General features: G+C 52.9%; 1 protein-coding gene across 2 annotated transcripts in view; it reads right to left on the bottom strand.

Moving 5' to 3' along the window:
- STK32C (serine/threonine kinase 32C) overlaps window positions 1-21,040 on the bottom strand; it is a 65,162-nt gene that overhangs the window by 5,096 nt on the left and 39,026 nt on the right. For both annotated transcript variants that reach the window (XM_041461613.1, XM_041461614.1), the window contains 8 exons: window positions 5,948-6,099; window positions 3,829-4,002; window positions 3,376-3,413; window positions 2,624-2,713; window positions 1,968-2,071; window positions 1,761-1,877; window positions 537-662; window positions 259-390 (listed from right to left, as the gene is read on the bottom strand). In XM_041461613.1, coding sequence (XP_041317547.1) covers window positions 259-390; window positions 537-662; window positions 1,761-1,877; window positions 1,968-2,071; window positions 2,624-2,713; window positions 3,376-3,413; window positions 3,829-4,002; window positions 5,948-6,099 — 933 coding nt within the window. The remainder of the gene's footprint in view (window positions 1-258; window positions 391-536; window positions 663-1,760; window positions 1,878-1,967; window positions 2,072-2,623; window positions 2,714-3,375; window positions 3,414-3,828; window positions 4,003-5,947; window positions 6,100-21,040) is intronic.

Below are 21,040 nucleotides of genomic sequence, written 5' to 3'. Positions count from 1 at the left end.
GCTGTGCAGGGACACAGGCTGAACACACCGGGCTGCCCGGACTCTGCTGCTCATCTCACTGGAAATTTCCACAGTACCCAGTACTGCGAAAGTTTGGTCAGACTTCCATAAGAGGAATATGTGGTTGTTGAAACAACTCCACGGGCAAATGTTTTCATCAAAATAAACCCATGGCTCCCAGAGCATGGCTGTAACAGCTGCAACACCCGCCCAGATCCAGCCTTTTCCCAGCTGCACGTTACCCCAGGGAGCACATACAGACTGGGAGCTGTCTTTGCTGTTATCCCTTGACTTGTTCTTTGCGAGCCTCTTCTTCTTCTTGTGCAGAGGCCTCGACTCCAGAATCATCTCCTCCAGCTCGAAGGTGGGGTCACAGTGCAGGCGGCCCTTCTGCCGGGACACAGGACACCACTCACGTCAGGCACAGCAGAGACTCAGAAAGCTCTTCCCCCTCAGGAAACCTCTGCCCTCACACACAGTGGCTCCTGCAGCGAGAGGAGCAGCCCTGCTCGGGACGGGACAGGGGCCCTACTCACGTTGGGGACGAAGGCTGGCTCCACGCGCTTCTCGCTCACGTCGCTCCACACCACGCCCGAGAGCTGAGCCGAGGCCTGGATGTGCGCCAGGCAGGAGAAGCGATGCTCGGGATTCACTGTCAGCAGCTGGGGAGGGAAAAGCATCGCTGACACAGCACTGGAGAGAGGAGCATTCCTGCCAGAGGAGGAAGGCAAGGCAGCCAGCAGCAGCCTGCCTGGGCCAGCTGCAGGGCTCAGCCTTTCTGCTGGGGGGGATAACTTACTGCAGGAAAAACACCCAAGAAAATGTTCTGCAGGTACCCCAGCGCTCTGGGGGGACACGGGGGTCCCCTCCCGGCTGAGGGGGCTGCTGGCACATGCCTGCTGAGGGGCTGGATTCCCTGGAAGCCCGGCTGCCCAGCAGATGGCAATGCAAATCCGCCGAATGCGCCGTCGCAGCCTCTGCCAGCAACTCCTCATTAAACTGAATCTAATTATGCAAATTGCCCACCCAACATTAACTCATATCAGAGGCACTTATTTGCTGCCGGCACCGGCTGTATCTTTCCTACAGCAAACTCACCAGCTACTTTTCAGAGTTCTCAAGCAAGCCAAAGCTAAACCAGCGGCCCCAACACATCCCAGCTTTGTCCAGCAGCAGCACGAGGAAAGCAGCAGAGCATTCCACAGAGCTGGAACTCCCAGCAGCTCCCACAACCCCGTCAGACCCTTCAGCCCCAAAGAAGGAGCAAGAGGGAGCAGCCAGGGCTGCAGTGCAGCTCCACCTCAGCTGCCATCCCAGCCAGAGGTGCTGCCTTTACAGGTGACACTGACCATGGAGAGGATGGGATGCTAGAAGGCACAATTCTAGCCCAGCTGGGAATCTGTCACACCAAAACCAGCCTTTTTGCTTCCCTTCCTATCAAACATCATGCATCTTATTACAGGGATAATAAACACACAACACACATAATTAATCATAGAGTCCCAGACTGGATTGGGACCAGTGCCACCCCTGCTTACCCAGTGCCACCTCCCTGATCTCTTCTCAAGGCTTAACATCCCAAACTCTCCCAGCCTGTGTGTTGTATATTATTATTACTTTTATTATTCATTGTTTATTAATACGCTGATAATTTTCCAGCTCGTCCTGCCTGCCCAGAAGCTGCCATCCAGCCCAAACCCACCCCAGAAGGACAATTCATCCAACAATTCCTCCAGCTCCACCCCAGAAGGGCCATTCACCTTCCGCAGCAGCGCGACCATTTCCTTGGACCAGGCTGAGGAGTACTGGACGCTGACGGTGCTGAAGAGCTGCACCAGAGACTCCACGGGGTTGTTGGAGTGGATGTCGTACGGCCTCTGGGGACAAGAGCACACAGGTGAGGACGTCCTGTCCCTCTGGGCCGGCCGGAGCACGCGGTCAGAGGGCCGGGACGGCCGGAGCCCTACCCAGCCCCGCAGCAGCTCGTAGGCCATGATTCCCAGAGACCACCAGTCCACCTCGAAGGAATAGCCCGTGCCGCCGCTCAGGAAGGAATGGAAAATCTCCGGGGCTGAGCAGAAAGGCATAACACACAACAGGTTATTTGCTGTTCTCTACTCCAGCAGCTCACGTAAGTCAGTGCACAACGCTTAGGGTGATCTTTCTGCACGGCTGCCCCAGGGGAGGCTGTGTGAGGCAGGGGAGCAGCAGCCGTGTGCCGGCCCTCACTGGGAACTGGGATGTCAGCACCTGCAGGGACAGCCCTCCCAGCACAGGACAGCACAACCACGGGGCCCCAGGAGACACCAAGTGCAAGGCTGGAGCCAGAGAGGGATGGGGAGCGCAGGAGGAGCGGGCTGGATGGGATGAGGAGGGCAGGGCGGGACGGAGGGGACTGGACAGGATGCAGTGCAGAGGGCAGGACAGGACGGGATGGGATGGGGTGACATGCCAGCCCCGATGCCTTCACACTGGGAGCTCCCCTTCTCAAACAATCGGGCTCTGCTGAACCCCTTGGACATGAGCACCAGTGTCCTAAATGAACTGGGGGGCCCTGGCTGGGGCAGCACGTGCTGAGCACGCAGAACATGACACAGGCACGAGAGCACTGATTGTCTCTTACCCATGTATGGCTTTGTCCCAGCCAATGCTGTCGCTCTTTCACCGTCCCTAATGATTGTTGCAATATTAAAATCTGTTAAATGGGCATGACCTTAAATAAAGACACATTTTAAGAAAGAATTAATGGCAGTGCAGTGGCAATGCAGAGTCAGAATACATTTGTTTCATAAGCTTCTGCCCTCAGACAGGGTAGCAGACACGGGCAGGTCAGGGTCAGACCCCGTGGCATGGCCATGGGAGATCCCAAAGGTTTCCCAGGATTTGGGCTGGCCAGGTGATTAAAGGGTAGGGAGCTTTGGGTTTTGATTTTAAATCACACTTGGAGCTAGCCAGTAACCCCCAGCAGATTCAGCACTAGCCAGATTGCTCTGACCCGAAGTACAGGAGTGAAAAAGACACCAGGGAAACACTATCATAGAACCACAGAATGCCTGGGTTGGAAGGGACTTAAAGATCATCTCGTTCCAAGCTCCTGCCATGGAGCTACCACTAGGCATGGGTGCTCCAAGCCACTGAACTGCAGTGACTCCAAATTCCCAGGGCTGAAGTCAGGCTGACCACAGCACACTGGACCGGACAGCTCGCTCCCCACGTTAAAAAGCACAAGGATGTTCAGCCAAACATGATCCAGTAAAAGCAGAGCAGCTTTTCCCATACTTTCCCCAGGTAAAAAGATGCCCAATACCGGGACTATAAAGAATCTGTCCCTGGAATGAATGAGGGAGCAAACAAAGAGGAGCAGAATGATCCTACCTTGTTCATCGAGGAGGATGTTGTCTGGCTTTACATCTCTGGGAAAAGAGGGAAGATTACAGCAGATGGAATCTCAATCAGACCAGGGATGAGACTCAATGACAAAAATCCTGCAATTGTTTATCTATCAAAAATTAGGAACAAATAAAACAAAAATATTCTAACATGAGGTAAGCCCCCTTATGTGGACTAGAAATAAGCTTTTCCTAGGCAACCTGGTGAAAAACTGGAAGGGTTAGAATTGCTCAGGAGGGAAAGGAAATTCCCAAGGAAAAAGGAATAACAATACTGGGGATATTTGTGTGAAGCCCTGGATGGCTTTAACTCCTACCCTGAAAAGTTCAGTCCCCAGTGAAGCATCAGACCCCCTGTGAGTGGTGGGGGGCAGGAGCAGCACGGACCATGAGCCACCCCAAGGGCAGCAGGGCAGGTGCCAGCAGAGCCTGGAGTTACCTGTGGATGATGTGCTGGCTCCGCAGGTAGTCGAGGGCCAGCGCCATCTCACAGATGTAGAGTTTGACTGTCTCCTCAGTGAACTGAACGTTCTGCTGCAGGTGGTAGCGCAGGTCACCTCCCAGGAGCAGGTCCACCACCATGAACATGTCCTCCTCGTCCTGGAAGGAATACCTGCAGGACAGGGCAGCAGCTGAGCCTCCCAGGGCTCACAAACACAGCCAGGCTTTTCCCCTCTCCCAGTCACACAGCTCCAGGAGAACTGCACGTGACCCCACTGTGGGCACAGAATCCCACAATCAGTTGTGCTGGAAAAGCTCTCTCAGACCTTCGAGTCCAGCCATCCCCAGCAGTGCCCAGGCCCCCACTGCCCATGTCCCCAGCTGCCACAACCGCATGGCTTTTAAATCCCTCCAGAGATAGGGACTCCACCCTATCCTGCCCTGGGCAGCTGTGCCAGAGCTGGGCAGCACTTTTGGATAGAAAACTTTCCCTAATATCCACCCTGATCCCCCCTGGCCCAGCCTGGGGCCGTTCCCTCTGCTCCTGTCCCTGTTCCCTGGAGCACAGCCCGACCCCCTGGCTGTCCCCTCCTGGCAGGAGCTGTGCAGAGCCACAAGGGCCCCTGAGCCTCCTGTGCTCCAGGCTCAGCCCCTTCCCAGCTCCCTCAGCCTCTCCTGGGGCTCCAGCCCCTTCCCAGCTCCATTCCCTGCTCTGGACATGCTCCAGTCCCTCAAGGTCCTTGCAGTGTTGGGCCCAAAACTGAAGATGCAGCTTTGCTGCTTGCACCTTCGCAGTCAAGCATGCCCAGCTCAAGATGCTTGCTTGTTTTTTAAATCAATTCCTACACTAAGCAGTGCTTCCCTGAAAGAGATGAGTATCCCAGGTAATGTCTCCCTGCTCACCCCATCACTGTCCCTGAGCAGCTGTGCCATGTCGGCCCACCAGCACACAGCTCAGGCTCTACCAGCCAGACACTTCAGAGAAACTTCACATTTTCAACTGCAAACAATCTCATAAAACCTACTTAAAATATCCCAGCCTATCCTGAAGATGAATTGGAAAACACAACTGCTAATTTAACCAGATAAACCAGAAAAAGAGCTTTATATTTACTGTGGAGTAAACCGCCTCTCTAAATCTGCCGTGGGTCCCACGGGAGACTGACAGCAGTGGGGATACACCAAAACAACGCTCATTGTTATATTTGGTGACTGCAGATCCAAGGAAAGAGTATGTGGGATTGTATAATACTTATGAATCACTCACTTCTGCTCCCATCTTAAATGTAGGTTTATTCTAAAACTATGAGCCAAAAGGGTTTGCTACGAGAGCAAGTTCTCTCCAGAATTTCATTGCTTGTCGGGAAAAATGTTTACAATTGCTAAGAAACTGGAAAATATCAATATTAACTCAATTGGCTATTCTGGAGCAATGGATCAACAAAACAAATGTGACACATCACCCACTTCCATCACTTTGGGTATAAAACTTCCTCAATTTTTAGAAGACTCTCCCTCCCCACCAGCCTGGCACACATCCAGCACTGCTGGAGTGGGAGGGGACCCTTCACTGGGCAGGAAGGCTGAGAAAGGACAGAGCACTGGAGCAGGGGGTCCCAAGGCCTCTGCCTAGGGCTCACCCCAAACTAACCGACACCAGGATATAATGCTCTACTTTCTAAAACTGCCAGTTAGCTTTTCCTGCCGAATCTGATAATGTGTCTGAGCTCCAAAGCAATGTGTTTTATTTGGCCAGTGAGTGTGGTGCAAAGCACACCAAGGGATGCTGGTGGGCTGCGGGGTCGATGTGGTTGTAGGGCAGACGAGATGGACTGCAGCCTTTAGTACTGCCACTGCCTAGACAGGATACATTTCCCAGGCATTGCCAACTCATGCTATTTGTTAGATTTCAACCTGATTTTAAGAGTGTTTTTTAAAAGTATGTGTTGCTCAGTAATGAGGATGTTTCTGCCAGTGCACACAGAGTGAAGTCATTATTGAGCAACTTGAAATGCCACTATTTGTAGAGATCTGCTGCTGAAAAAGTTCTGAGAGCCCCTGGGATTATTGGGTGTGTGGCTCTGTGAACAGCGGCGGCTGGGGAGGGAGCTGCTCACCAGAGATTCACCAGGAACACGTGCTCGATCTCCTGCAGGATCTCCAGCTCCCGGAACACGTTGCGCACCTCGTCCCTCTCGATGCACTGCTGCTTGTTCATGTACTTCATGGCGTACATCTTCTCCGTGTCCCTCTTCTGCACGATGCACACCTGGGCCGGGACGAGGAAACAGTCAGGAGCACGTTCCACATCCTCAGCTGCTGCTCTGGGAGCTGAGACGCACTCTGCTCAGCACCTCAGCCCTCAAACATCCCTGATCCCTAGGCTGACCTGGACCTACGGACAGCAGCATCCCTGCTCTGCTCCAGCCCACCGCCCATCGGGTACTGCAGCTGCCTCCAGGGCATGACAGCCGGCTCCGGAGAGCTTTCCAAAGGGACAGCTTTTCCAACAGCTGTGTCCGGGAGCTGTGGAGACCTCTGGGCTTGCTGTGTGTGGATGGAGAGCGGCACTGGCAGCCACAGGGCGCGCTGCCAGCCTCGCCGCCCGCTGCTCACACCTGCTGCCCAGGGCGGTCCGACCTGCCGCACACCGCTGGGCTCCCTAAGGGAAAATAATCCCTCTGGGGCAGCAGAAAGCCACCAAAACGCAGACTGGTTACAACAACGAAGAGCTGGCCCGCAGGGACACCCGGGGCTGTCCCCGGAGCCCCGCTCTGCCGCCGCCCTCAGTCCCGCTGATGACACCTTCATTACCAAGGTGACTGCTTCCCAAAGAGCTAATTAGCTATCACGGTAACTCTTTTTAAATTACTAATGGCTTGTCTACATCTGCTGTAATTATGCCTGCCCTCTGTTAATTCCCAGACGTGGCGGTAATTCGGATGAGCTGCACAGGCTCCCTGGGCAGCTCGGCCGGGGCGGCTGCAGGCACAGAGCGGGTGCCGCTCCCACCGGGCGGAACGGGGAACGGGAATTTCCGTGGGTGGCAGGGAACCGAGACAGCCGGGAGCCGCGAGCACTCCGCGCCTCGAAACGCTGCCGCTAATAATCATCTGCAAGTGCTAATGGTGCTCGGTGTAATATCATCAGGGACACGCTGCCGCAAGGAGGTGACAAAATAATGGGTGGTTATCGTTAGCCTGATATACCCCCTAATTAGTGATGCACAGGAATTACCACGATTATTTTCCACCGTGCTTACAGCTGCGGTGAGAGCTGGAAATCAGCTGTTGCCATAACTCTCTGCACACCTCAGAGCCCGCGGTAAGGGCACCTCGTGGGCAGAGCGATCCGAGCTGTTTCCCTGTGTCTGGACCCCTCCGGTGCCCATGGGCGAGCAGAGCCCTTCAACTCCAGCTGCCAGGGACTGTTCCAGGTACTAAACATAAGGGAAAACCTTCTTCGTGCAAACTTAATAATAATAATAAACGACCTACCACAATGCACACCACCAGCAGGATCCAGACCCTGCATAGAGCAGGCTGAATTGGTTGCACGTTCAATAAACCAGGCAAAAATAACTTCATATTTTATAAATTCTTTGAGCAGCAAAGCCCTAACAATTTTCCTTTAAAACATGGTCATTGCTGTAGAACTGCTCTGAAAACAATCCAGTCCTCTGGGTAACAGCCATCAAGGCATTGAGCAACATTCTCTCCTGATGTCAGCTTATTCCACATTATCGCTGGAAGCTCATTAATTTCTAGGCACTTTAATTTTTAGGTTGTGACTTGCTGTACCTTAATGAGTATTACATGTTATTCTGATGTCATTTGTCTCTTGTTTCTCCACAGTGAAAATGGGAGTCCAGCATAATAAATGAGAAAATGATGAAAACTTCATGTACTCTGTAATTATGATAAACAGTTTTCTGCAATGGAACAGCATCACCTCCACACAGAGCAGCACCAGTTCCGGGCACTCGGGGAACGTTTGTTCTCTGATTTCTGCGGGAAAAGTGGATGCCAGTGGAGAGGCCCTCCCTGCAGCTGAGTCCGTGGTGTGAGCGGGGGCTGCCCTGTGACAATGAGCCCCAGGGACAGGGACAGCCGGGCAGGCACAGTGAGCCCCAGGGACAGGGACAGCTGGGCAGGCACAGTGAGCCCCAGGGACAGGGACAGCCGGGCAGGGCACAGTGAGCCCCACGGGGCCCGTGGACAGCTGGGCAGTGGTGCTGTGTCTGCAGTCAGGAGCACGATCAGTCTGTGATCAGTACCACCAGGTACTGATCACATCACACTGCTCTTGGTCGGGGTCTAACTCGGGTCAAACCAACACCAGGACCGGTGCTGGTGCTGCCTGGCTGGGCTCAGCCACTCGGTGCCCCTGCCACGGGCAGTGACCATTCCTAAGGTGCCCCTGCTTACAGAAATGCATGAATGTGTTTGTGTCCCCCAAAATGGCAGTGACACAAAAGGTATCTTTTTCTTTTTGTGCTTTTCTGTTCATGCATCTGTTCCTGGGGAAGGAATCAATATCTATATGGTCACAAGTCAAGAGTGCGTTTTTGAAATTAATCCATTTTCAGACAAGTCTACAATGCGGAGCAAGGCAAGAAGCAGAAATGACTGTGTCCTCCTTCTGCACATCGCAGCCACACAAAGGGAGTGTTTGGCGGTTAAATACAGCCATTAGGAAAAGGAGTGGAACGGAGGCAGCCCTGCGAGGCAGAAGGCGGGCAGCAGCTGGGAGCGGATTGCTCAAGACACGGCACAGAAAAGCTCCCACAGAGCCCCGGGTACCCGGGCACTGCACTGCCAGAGGGGGTGAGCAGCTGCCCACCCCGCAGGGACGGCCGGAGCCCCCTCCCACGATCCAGCCACGACAGGCCAGGTGACACCTCCCGGGCCCACTTCACTCCCCGGGCCGAGACAGTGACAACACCTGTGCTGTTACACTGTTGTCACCTGAACTGCCACTGTGACAATACCTGTGCTGTCACAGTGTCAACACCTGAACTGTCACACTGTCATCACCTGTACTGTCACAGTGACAATACCTGTACTGTCACAGTGACAATACCTGTTCTGTCACAGTGTCAACACCTGTAGTGTCACAGTGACAATACCTGTGCTGTCACACTGTCATCACCTGTACTGTCACAGTGTCAACACCTGTACTGTCACAGTGACAATACCTGTTCTGTCACAGTGTCAACACCTGTAGTGTCACAGTGACAATACCTGTGCTGTCACACTGTCATCACCTGTGCTGTCACAGTGACAACACCTGAACTGCCACAGTGACAACACCTGTGTTATCACAGTCACATCACCTGTGCTATCCCAGTCACATCACCTGTGCTATCCCAGTCACATCACCTGTGCTATCCCAGTCACATCACCTGTGCTATCCCAGTCACATCACCTGTGCTATCCCAGTGACAACACCTGTGCTGTCACAGTGACAACACCTGAACTGCCACAGTGACAACACCTGTGTTATCACAGTCACATCACCTGTGCTGTCACAGTGACAACACCTGAACTGCCACAGTGACAACACCTGCGTGTCACCCCAGCTGGCAGCTCAGCTGAATCCCTTCCCAGCCTGGCACGCTGCCTCCAGCAGGCTCTGCCTGTTCTCCTTTAGAAATCCAGTAACTTTCTGCCCTGCTGATTCTGAAGGAATTCATCAGGCTGAAATCCCCACTCAGATGAGAGGTCACCTAATCATCTGACAGCATGTCCTGACTTAGCTTTGCTAGCCAGGGAGAGCAGAGTTTTCCTGGGCTCAAGCAAAGCCATTCTGGGCAGGATGCATGCAGCTGGTAAACAGTGGGGATCGCTCCACCTCGGCTGCACAAAGCCCTTGTTTCCTCCTGCATGTGCAGAGGTCACCCAAAGCGAAGGTACTCGTGGTCCCTGAGGGGTGTCACCGTCACGGCTGGTGACAAACCCACAGCTGACTCAGGGATCTGCCTTTGGGGCTGAACTGGGAGCACTGGGCTTCCTTCTTGAATTTCTGCTCCTTTGGCTTCTGCCCCTGTAAGACGAGACCGATGCCCTGTAATCCTCCACACACAGACACTCTCGACTGCGGCTCAGAGCTGGGGACATTTCAGTGTACAACCTGGATTTCACTCTTTTTGTTTTCAGAGCAGAGTCAAGGCTTAGAGTCAGCCAACACTACACACCCACATCAAACACCTTAATCCCACCCAGTTCTGAACCGTGGCCACTGCTCTAGTTTACAAAAATGCTTCTTTGCAGTGCTTGCACCTTGCCCACATATATTGATTTCTCCTCCAGCTTCTGCTGGGTATTCATCTCTCCCTGTTTTCCCCAATATCTACAGAACTGCCATTTGCCAGAAAGGCTGAAATTTGAAATGAGGAGCATTAACATTAAATTGCCCATGGCACCCAGAAGCATCAGCAGGCTCTGGGACTGCGTGGGGAAAGAAGCCTCTGCTGTGGGGGAAGCACGGCAGCAGCCTCGGGGAGCAGCCTCTGGAGATCTGCAGCCTCTGGAGCAGGAGGAACTAAGTCTTTCATCCTGAAGGACCAGAAGCAGTGAGAAGGCACTTAGCATGATGCAGACACAACTCAAGTTTTTTCGACAACTGATTTCATCTTGAACACTAAGTTTTACTTTGGAGACAGACTGCAAGGACAAGGACAGGCTGGACACTTGTATTCACTGGTTTCCTGAGCTTGTTCTTCCTTGCTCTTCTTGAGCAAAGAGTAAATCAGGTGAGAAGGGCTTTATTGCACCTGTGCACTGCTGAAAGGATAACCTCAATACTGACTTCTAACAAGGTTATCTCCTTTAGCCAAGCTCTCCTTGAATAGCTCAGCTCTTACACTGAGACATCATTCACTTTTCCCAGGGTTTTCATCCTTTAGAAAGTGGCTGGAGGGAGATCCCTGTCACCCAGCATCCCCAGGTTCCCTCTGCTTTGCTCTTGTACCAAGAAATGCAGGCAGAATCTTGCCAATCATCTATTTAAAAAAAATAAATAAATTTAAACTCTCAGCTGCTATCAGGAAAACTGTAAACAGGGATCCCTGTTCTGGACAGGGCCACAGCTGCACAGGACACAGCACTACTTCCCCTGGCATTCAAATGCATCTTTGTATCCATATTGTATTATGATGGTGCTGTTGGCAATTAAAATACAACCCTTCCTTGGTAATTAGCATCTGTGTAACACTGGTAATCAAAAAGTTCATAATAATTTGTTCTACAATTCTCACAAATATCAAGGATAAAATCAGCTAATCAAATTTTTTTAGGCACAGCCAAGAGAACAAAGCCTAAAGCTGCCTTGCAGGTGTATCTGCAGTGACACAATTCAGTGTCAGGGATTCACTCAGCACACGAGCCACGGGAACAGCTGGATGAAGCTCTGCTGGAAGCATCTCCCACAGGCACCCCAGGAGCAGCTGCCCCACACCAGCGGGCCCAGAAGGGGCAGGCAGCCCCTCAAGGATGCTGCTGGTGCCTCTAAGGGGCTCCCCCTCCACAATGCTGACCCAGAGCTTGGTGCCACGAGCACGAGAGAAGGAAACACTGAAGGCTGCCAGCACCTGCAGCCCCTCTCCATCCCCTCAGGGCTGGACCTGGGAGGGAGCTCTGGGCACAGCAGATCCTGTCACACCTACCCTTGGTGGGCAAGAGGTCCAGTAACACCCAGAGGGACCTGTGGCACCAAGTCCTGGCCCGGGGCTGCAGCTGCACACAACCTGCCCGTGACAGTGACGCTCAGTGAGGATACAGGAACATAACTGGCTGAGCCTGAACAAAAACTTCCTCTGAATCAATCAAACCCTTCACTGCTTGACTGCAGAGCTTATTTCAGCAGCACTTGGTCCTGGAACAGCTCTGACAGCAGTGTCTCTGGCACTGTTCTCTCAGCCATTGTCTCCAGCACACAAAGCCCGTTCGCAGGGCCAGGATATCTGCTGCCATCCCCACGGCCACCCCTCCATGTGACCCAGCCCAGGGACACCAGCGTGTGAGGGCTGCTGCCTGTGACAACAGCACCCCTCAGCCTCTCCATCCAGCTCACTGAGGCACGGACTCACAGAAGGGTTTGGGAGGGAAGGGACCCCAAATCCCACCCATTCCCCCCCTGCCATGGCAGGGACACCTTCCCCTGTCCCAGGTGCTCCAGCCCCAGTGTCCAGCCTGGCCTTGGGCACTGCCAGGGATCCAGGGGCAGCCCCAGCTGCTCTGGGCACCCTGTGCCAGGCCTGCCCACCCTGCCAGGGAACAATTCCCAATTCCCAATATCCCATTAAACCTCTAAAGTTGCAGTGGTAGCCAAACAAGTGGGACCCTCAGGAGCCATGCTCTAATTACGAGGTTATCAGCTCGACAAATCTGCCTTCACATCTTTAAGTGCTGATTTTGTTTCCATTTTTGGACACTTTGCCAGGTTTCACTCCTTAAGATATTTTTCATGGAGCCTTACAACTTTAGCTTTTCCCTGCTGAAAAGCTGTGCTTTTCCACAAGATTGATGGACTCGTTTGTCAGAACACCATAAATCATTAAAATCTCTTTTATGCAGCCCTGCTGTTTGCTGCAGCCAAGTTGTAACAGCAGCTGATGAAACTTTTATTCACAGCAAGCCTGTTGGTGTTTCCAGGTCGTGTCAACACTTCCATAAAAAATCTCTTTCTCAGTTGCTTATGCTAGAGCCAAAAAAGTCTTCTGACCCAAAATAACACCTGCTGTTCCCAACAGCACTTCAGCACTGTGTATCAGAGGATCACAGAATCCCAGACTGGTCTGGGCTGGAGGGGACATTAAAGATCATCCAGTTCCAGCCCCTTGCCATGGCAGGGACACCTTCCCCTGCTCCAAGCCCTGTCCAGCCTGGCCTTGGGCACTGCCAGGGATCCAGGGGCAGCCCCAGCTGCTCTGGGCAATCTCAGTGGCTTCAATCTGGAGTCCTAAGAATGTGCTCCTGTGCTTCTGTGCAGGTCCACAGCCCTCCCTGGGGCTCAGCAGACCCCTGTGGATCTGTATCCCCCTGGGTGTGCCCAGCACTCTGTGTGCAGGCAAAGGAAACCACGTGTGCAGGTGCAGCTGGAGTGCCTCAAAACATGGGCAAAGCTAAGCTTGTCCATGCTTTTTGATTTTTTTTTTTCCAGAATGAGCCTTCTTCTGTCTCACTCACACAAATGGGACAGCCAGCACACTGAAACTGTGTCAGGAAAAGCTCTCCTCATTGGTACCCTGCAAACAGGGCTGGGGCCTTCCAGCTGGTATCTATCAGGGACATTTCCTCATTTCCCTGCAAGAAATCATGGAAGGGGGCTGCAGAATCATATCTACAGGGTCTGAATCCTGTGACAATGCAATTTAAGGTGGTTCAGAGTAAGCATTTCCCTTTAATGCCAGGCTGAGAAAATAAGATCCCATCAGACATTAAGCAGATGTTTCTGTAATTGAGTTTGGATATGGGGGATTATTTGACTTGAAGCTCCAAAACACGTGTAGATTTCTTTTCCTCAGGAGAGACACTAATCCAAATAAACAAGGAGAAACTGAAGAAGTGACAGCAGAGAGCCCTAAAGAACAAACAGAAAAGAGAAGTGTTTTTCCTTGCTTGTACTTGTCCTGGTTCTCCACCTCTCCCCCTGCACACCAGCTGAGCGGCCCATCACCAGCCACACACCCCAAACCTGGTGTCTTCACTCAGGGTTCAAACATAAATGTAGACATTTGGGATCCCCCTTTGGCCACAGCCCTGAGCACTTGTCTGGTGGGGCACGGTGTGATTTGCTGACCTCCAGGCCATGGAGCAGCCCCTGGGGAGGCCCTGAAGGGGACAGGGGCTGTGCTGGCACCGTGCGGAGAGCAGGGAGGAGCACAGCCCAGGAGATGTGTTCTGGAGCTGTCACACTGCCTACAGAAAGGCTGTTAATCTACATTTCTGTCTGGCTTTAATCACATGCTCAGAGATCTCTGCTGGGCTTTTCTTTTTCAATAATTAAAGTAGAGTGATGAAAACTCAGACCAACCTGCAGAGATCCCCGAAGACACTGTGACCCATCTTTCTGCCTTTTGGGTGGATCCAAAGCTGGATCCACCATCTCCTCCAGCTCAGCAGCACTCCATAGATTTACACGAGCACCTGGACCCTGTGCACAACCACAGTTGTCTGAATAAATTGTGCAATGTCTTCCTGTGGGCGACACGCATTTTGAGCTATGTCTAGCATTGGAGCCATCTCTCCTTATGGCCGTGACTGCATTCTGTGATAGACTGGTTAAAGAGGCAGAATTATTTTTTTAGCTGCATATTTGACAGATATTGGGAACAGAAAGAAATCAAATTACTTCCAATGAAGATTGGAGGGCCTTATTTAATCTCTGAACGTAAATGGATGTTGAAGTTCCCTGCCCCTGAGGCAAGAACCCTCGCTGTGCTGTTTTGAAAAGCCTCATCACTCATCGTGACCCAGCCCTGACGGGCACTGGCATCGAGACCCAAGTGGCCCCAATGTCCTTGTTTGTGCTGCTGCCACCACCCGCCCCCAGGCACCAAAGCTTCCCTTCTGTGCTGAAGGAAAAAAACACAGATCTTTCCTTTCAGCCAAGGAAGAAGGGGATGCTCGTGTTCCGCAGTGCAAAACCCTCAGGAGGAATCAATGCCACTTGCAGCCAAATGCTTGATTTTCCCTTGGCAGAAGCTAGCTCCACTGAGCTGGTGTTCAGCACCAGGCTGCACAAGGGATCAGCCCTGGAAGGGCAGCCGTGGAGGCTGGGCAGATGGAGATCCCTGCCAGAGTGAGGGCACAGGGGCTGTGGTGGGCCTGGACACAAACCCCCTGCCCTCCTGGCTGCTCTCCGTCCCCGGCACTGCAGACACCCACCAGCCAAGCCCCAGCAGTCACTGCCTGGCCCCAAGGAGCCTCACAAGCCTCACCAGCCTTTCTGTCAAACCCACCCAACAGCACTGCATTACCTCGAGTTACCAAGATAAGGAAATGCGCTTTATATTCCTCCATGTTTCCAGGGATGGGGCTCCTCTGCCCAGGAGCACCCTGCAAATCTCAGAATCACAGAATCACAGGATGCCTTGGGCTGGGGGGACCCCAAATCCCACCCATTCCCCCCCTGCCATGGCAGGGACACCTTCCCCTGTCCCAGGTGCTCCAGCCCCAGTGTCCAGCCTGGCCTTGGCACTGCCAGGGATCCAGGGGCAGCCACAGCTGCTCTGACAACAATTTTCACTTGACAAGCCCAAAGATAGCAGCAGAGGCTAAAATTGAGTTCCAGAGCAGAGCAGAGCTGATGTGAGAGCCTGAGCACACAGCAGCCACCCAGAGCTCTGTGAGGGGCACACAGGGGGCACAGTCCTGCAGTCCGTGCAGCTCCTGCATCCCGGCAAACAGCACTGCTCCAGCTGGGTTGGTGTTGGGGGATCTTCTCTGTGGTTTGGTTTGACTGCACCACTTGCTGCACATGAACAGATGAGTATTTCATACTGCACTGCCCTTTGTTGAGAGGAATTTTTAGCACTTACTTTTAAAAACAATTTTTAGATCAAAAGTAATAATATGGCACAACAATCTTACTGCAACTCCTTGAGAAAACGACAGGAACAGAAGGAATCTCGATGAATTTTGGACATAAATAGTAAGTAAACGGGAGGTGAGGGTGGAAAGCAGAGACACAAAAGGCTTCTGTTCAACAATCATGGTTTCTTTCCATGCTCCTCTTTCTTTAAAAATTATCATGGACTTACACTCCGGAGTGTTTTCCAAAGGGAGGTAGAATCCCTGATCATACAGATAAAATACAGTCTATCCCAAATGTGATAGGTCAGTAAGAAGAAAAAAGTATTAAGAAAAAATAAGAAAAGTCAATTTGCAATTGTCAAAGTGATCCTGTACTCACAGTTTCATTTCAGAGAACAAAATGGCCAGTTGGTACAAAAATGGAAAGCACTAAATTTAGAATTTGTCGACATTTTCAATCCTGATATTTTCATTTTATGGAACTATTGAAACAGACGTGATTTTGCTATGCACATTACATAAATTATGATGTCCAGGCCTTTTCAGCCATGACCCTCGCTGGGTTGCACTGCGGGTCCCTCACCTCTCAGCCCAGGCTTGGCAACAGCATCATGGATGGGAAGAGCAGGAGGGAAGCAAGCCAGACCCACCAAAAACCACAGCCCGATACCCATGCTGCTCCCAAACCTGTTCTGTATTTCCGGGCCGTTTTCTCAGGAGCCCTTGCAGTGACAGCTGAGCAGCCCGACCTTCCGTGGCGCTGCTCCCGGGGCTGACAGCGGTGCTGAGCACACAGACACAGCACCAGCTGTGCCAGAGCAGCTGCCCGGGGCTTTCCCATGGCTGTCCCTTCTCCCAGTCACTCCAGGAGTGTGGCAGAGGCAGCGGCGTGGGGCAGCCCCAGCACAGCTCCCCGGGCAGGGCTGGGGTTCTGCCAGCAGGGCTCTCCAGGCCGTGGGGCAGCGCCTGCCTGCCCCGCTCCAAACACGGCCCCAAAAACACTGAGCCCACGCCGGGGGCTCCGTGCAAGGAGCTCCTCAGCTGGAGGAGACACCCAGCCCTCCACAGCAGCCTTCTGATCCTCCTCTAAAGGTCCATCCCACAACAGCTTCTCCCACATCCACCCCTCTCCACAGGCCACCAGCATCGTCCATGTGGGAAACAAGGCAAACGGCCACCTCAGAAGATGGGAACAGAGGGGATTTCAGAGAAGGGCTGCAGGAAAACTGGGAGGGGTAAAAGCAGCTGGTGTGCTGATCCCTGGAAGGACACTGCCGGGCAAGCCAGGCCCACACCGAGGCCCTGTCCCGTGGCAGTGCGGCACTGCCGCTGGCTCCGGGCGCCCAGCTCAGGCCGCGGGTCCCTCAACCAGCAACATCATGGCAAATCCCTCGTCACAACACTCCTTCTATTGTCAGTTGTGCGCCAGTTGCATCAGTTTCTGCTTCTATTTTTCATGCTCCATCTTTAATTCATTGCTGAGACACAGGAAATCCCAACGGCCTTGTAGTGGCTTGTGGGCAGCTCTGCCTTCACCACAGAAAAACCAGAGCAGAACTGTATCCAGCCTTTTGGAGCTGTGTCCATACAACTCCCACGAGATTCAGAGCAGCTTCTAAGCAGTGCACAGACACTTCAATAAGAATTAATGAACTTTAGACCCACAAGAAAAAATAAATCCTGTGAAGAAGAGGACAAAGTCACCTTCCACAGACTGCCCAGAGTAACAACAGGGTACACCCATAATGCTCTGGACAAACCCAGGCAGTATTTTCCTTAATAAACTCTATTTGCTGTATCATGCTGATGTACCCATAATTTCATAGGAACCGAGGACACTGCTTCCTATCATTTTTGACATTAAGTGGTTTGTAATTGGATTGTCCAACCATGACCATTAACACAACATCCCAAACTCACAAGCTGCAGCTTCCAAGGACCTGTAGATGACCTCAATGTCCAACACAGCTTCAATTTTATTGTTGCCAAAAGCTGCATCTGATGCTGGAACCTTCCATCTCTCAGTTCCATTTATGAGCTGGTGGGGGTGTGGGCTATGATGGCTTGTCAGAACAAAAACAAGATCCAAATGCTGGCCACATTTCAGCCGCTGAGAAAATTGTAATTATCATTAGTGACAAAGGATGGATTTTTTACTTTAAAAGTAAGAGGTTTTCATGTTGGCCACGTGAGAGCTGCAGTCTGGTGTGGCCGTGTGGGTCCTACTGAGGGCAGGAGGAGCCTCTGCCAGTGGCACACAGGGGAATGGGAGGTTCTCCCGAGGGCAGTGCCAACAGAACTTAGAATGTAAGCTAAAATTACGTTTCCAATCATTAATCTGATCAATGCCAAAACACTCTGCTCTCTGTCCTTACAGGTGGGTGAATCTTTACAGAATTCTGTGATGTACTTTGGCTGTAGAAGTCTCATGGAATTACACAATCCTTTCGGCTGAGTTGAAAAAAGACCTCCAAGATCGAGGTCCAATCTTTGACCAAACACCACCCTGCCAACCAGAGCAGAGCACTGAATGGCACATCCTGTCATTCCTTGAACACCACAGGCAGGGGAGGGCACTCCACCACCTCCCGGGGAGCCTATCCCAATGTTTCTCCAAAGCCAGGTCACCCTGACCCAGCTCCATCCTCCCCTGCTTCCTCTGCAGCTCCTCCTCCTCCTCCTCCTGTAATGCTTGCAGCTCTCTGTTGCTCACCCCTCTGCAAGGCTGGCCCTGCTGACAAAGGCTCAGGGCTGGATTCAGGCACATCTGCCACTCAACAGGCAGCATATCTTGGTCCATGAAGAGGTTTCCTTAATCAAAGACCTCAAAAGGAGATCTCTTTGGGTTCAGGAGGGGAGGGGGAGCGGGGAGGGCGTGGGTGGATTTTGTTGCAGAACCTAATGCTGAAAAAACTCTCATCTAGGAGCCGGGAAGAACCTGAGCAGCCAGCTGCTGTCGAGGCTCGGCACACGCACAGGAATTCACAGAGACCCTCGTGCTGGCACGGTGCACACAGGAATTCACAGAGACCCTCGTGCTGGCACGGTGCACACAGGAATTCACAGAGACCCTCGTGCTGGCACAAGGCACAGCGAGCTCTCTCCCTGTGGTCCAGCTGTGGGCACGCTCCTGCTCCCAGCCTGAGCCAAGCCGCTGCTGAGGCTGCAGCCACCACAGGGCATCGGCCACCCGTGCCACAGGCCAGCCCCCGTGGGGACATCAACCAGCTGGTCCCAGCTGTCCTGAGCCACTGCCGCGCTCCAGCACCGCTGCCAGCAGTGCCAGCCCCCGGGAGACCTGGGAGTGGCCCAGGGCCACCAGGGCGAGTTCGGGTGCAGGACGAGGCTTCTGCCCTCTGCTCTCTTACACCTCTTTCCTGTCCACAGGCCCCTGGCTGCTGGAGTGAGGGTCCGTTCCACCTCCCAACCCACCCACACTCCCACACCAGTGTGATTCACCCACAGGGAATGATGGGGGCTCAAAACAACCCCAGGCAGCTTCTAATGCAAATGTTAATAAGGCACCAAGTGTATAATAATAACAAAGGTGGGCAGCTTGCTTGATAAATCATGGTCTTTAGAAGTCTGATCTTTCAGAAACCCCAAACAGGTCCCCAGTGGGGAAGTGCAGGATAATCCCCAGCCCCTTCCAGCTGAGCTCACTGCTCACCCAGTCACTCCAGACCCTTCGGTGGCACTTCCCACTCTGTAATTTTCTGCTGCTGCCCCCACAGCCTGAGATCCAGACAGTGAGGAGGTGCTGGACCCCACCACCACTGCACCTTTCATGCTCTACCATTCTCTCCCGTGGCTTTTACCGATGACACTCTCACAGCTTAGCAACATCCAGGAAAGAAGATAAATCACTTGCTACTGCTGGGGAGATGGCATCAGAGGGAGGATCCCCCTGTGTGTGCTCTGTGCTTTCTCACCCCCTGCTCCTGGTCCCTGTCCCCAGCCAGGCAGCTGCTCCTGTGCTGGATGCCATGGTGGAACATGCTGTGAAATCAGACAATCCCACAATCATGGAATATCCTGAGCTGGAAAAGACCCACAAGGAGTCCAGCTCCTGTCCCTGCCAGGACCCACCCTGGGATCCCTGGGAGCAGGGTCCAAATGCTCCTGGAGCTGTGGCAGCCTCGAGGCTGTGCCCATTCCCTGGAGAGCCTGGGCAGTGCCAGCACCCTCTGGGGATGAACCTGTCCCCAGTGTCAATGTCCTTCATATCACCCCTGCTGCAGGTCCCCATCTCCTGCATCCTGCAGGACTCCCTGGGCAGCCTCGGGGGCCGGGCAGGATGGGACCTGAGCAGCACTGGATGGCCCCACACCAGCAGCTCTCCAGCACCCCAGCACCCCCAGACACCCCTCACGCTGTGCCTCTCCATAGCCAGGCTGCCCTCTGACAAAGCCAAGGCAGCCCTGGCTCCACAGCCTGCCAGTGACATGGTGTGTGCTCGAGTGACAGGAGCAGTGTCCAGCAGGGACAGCCTCTGTCCAGCCCTGCTGGTGGCTCCAGTAAACCCTCAGCCTCAGGTGAGATCAAGGACAATAAAGGAAAAATCAAGGGCAAAAAGTATGTGTGGCAGCTAAATACCAAGGGGTTAACTTTGCAGCCTTTCTTTAGGGGGACAAATCCAACATTTATAAAGCTGGAAAAAAAGAAAATGGATCAAGCTAGTGTTGATGTCAAAGAGGGATTCAGTTGAGAATAGACTTGAAGGGAATTTTATTTATGGTGCAGCTACTGGGTGGGCATCTGTGACCTTTAGAAAATGGATTAAAGCCTTTCTATACCCAGCTCCAGGCTGCATGAATTATTAAAGCAACAAAATCATGAAGTTGAAGAACTTGTGCAAAGCAACCCAGACACAGCCAGCCCTCCCTGGGAGGCTCACTGGAGCTGGGCACAGGGAGCAGGACCCCCAGCCCCTCTGGAGCAAACTGCAAGCCAGGCCCCCACAGGCTTCCACCCCAGGTATACTGGTTCCCTCTGAAGGTTCCATTTCCTGCTGCTGCTCCTTCCAGCCCCAGCCCTGGTTTAATCCCCTCTTTCCAATGGCACGCAAAAGCACAAATCCACGCTGAAAAACTTCAGACGTGCTCTTATTTCTTCTCAGCAGCGAAGTGTAAATGATGAATTCCCTCAGCCCCATCCAGCTCCTTATCCCTTGGAAAAGGCAGCTGGGGCTGGGCTGCAGCACCACGAGGGAAGCCCAGGTGGGAGGAGGAGGTCAGGAGCAAACAGCAGCTGCCTCACGGGGACTGAAGGCACAAGAGGCCACCTAAAACAGGCAGAGGTCCCGGTCCTGCAATGCCGCCGCTGCCTTCAGAGATCTCTGACTCTCATGCTGGCTCTCGTGAAGCACAACGAGCCTCAGAGCATATTTCCCACAAAAACAGGGCCACAAACTGCACCCCATTCCAGAAACCCACTCCTGGCTGCTGCTCCTCAGGAAACGGCATCAGAGCAGCCAAAACCTGGGCAAATGCTGCTGGTGCCTGGAAAGGAGCCTGTGCTGCAGGAGGAACACTATGCTGATATTAAATCACTGAAAATCAAATAATTTCACCTCTACTATGTGTGGGAAATATTCCACACTTGTTAATTGGCATAAACATGGAATTGAACCTGACCTTCGTTTGATTCATTGTATCTTAGGGCTCATTAAAC

The sequence above is a fragment of the Pyrgilauda ruficollis genome, unplaced genomic scaffold (genome assembly GCF_017590135.1).
Source record: "Pyrgilauda ruficollis isolate IOZ18807 unplaced genomic scaffold, ASM1759013v1 scaffold15, whole genome shotgun sequence".
In the NCBI taxonomy this organism is placed as follows: Eukaryota; Metazoa; Chordata; class Aves; order Passeriformes; family Passeridae; genus Pyrgilauda; species Pyrgilauda ruficollis.
This window is presented reverse-complemented; position numbering and strand designations above follow the sequence as displayed.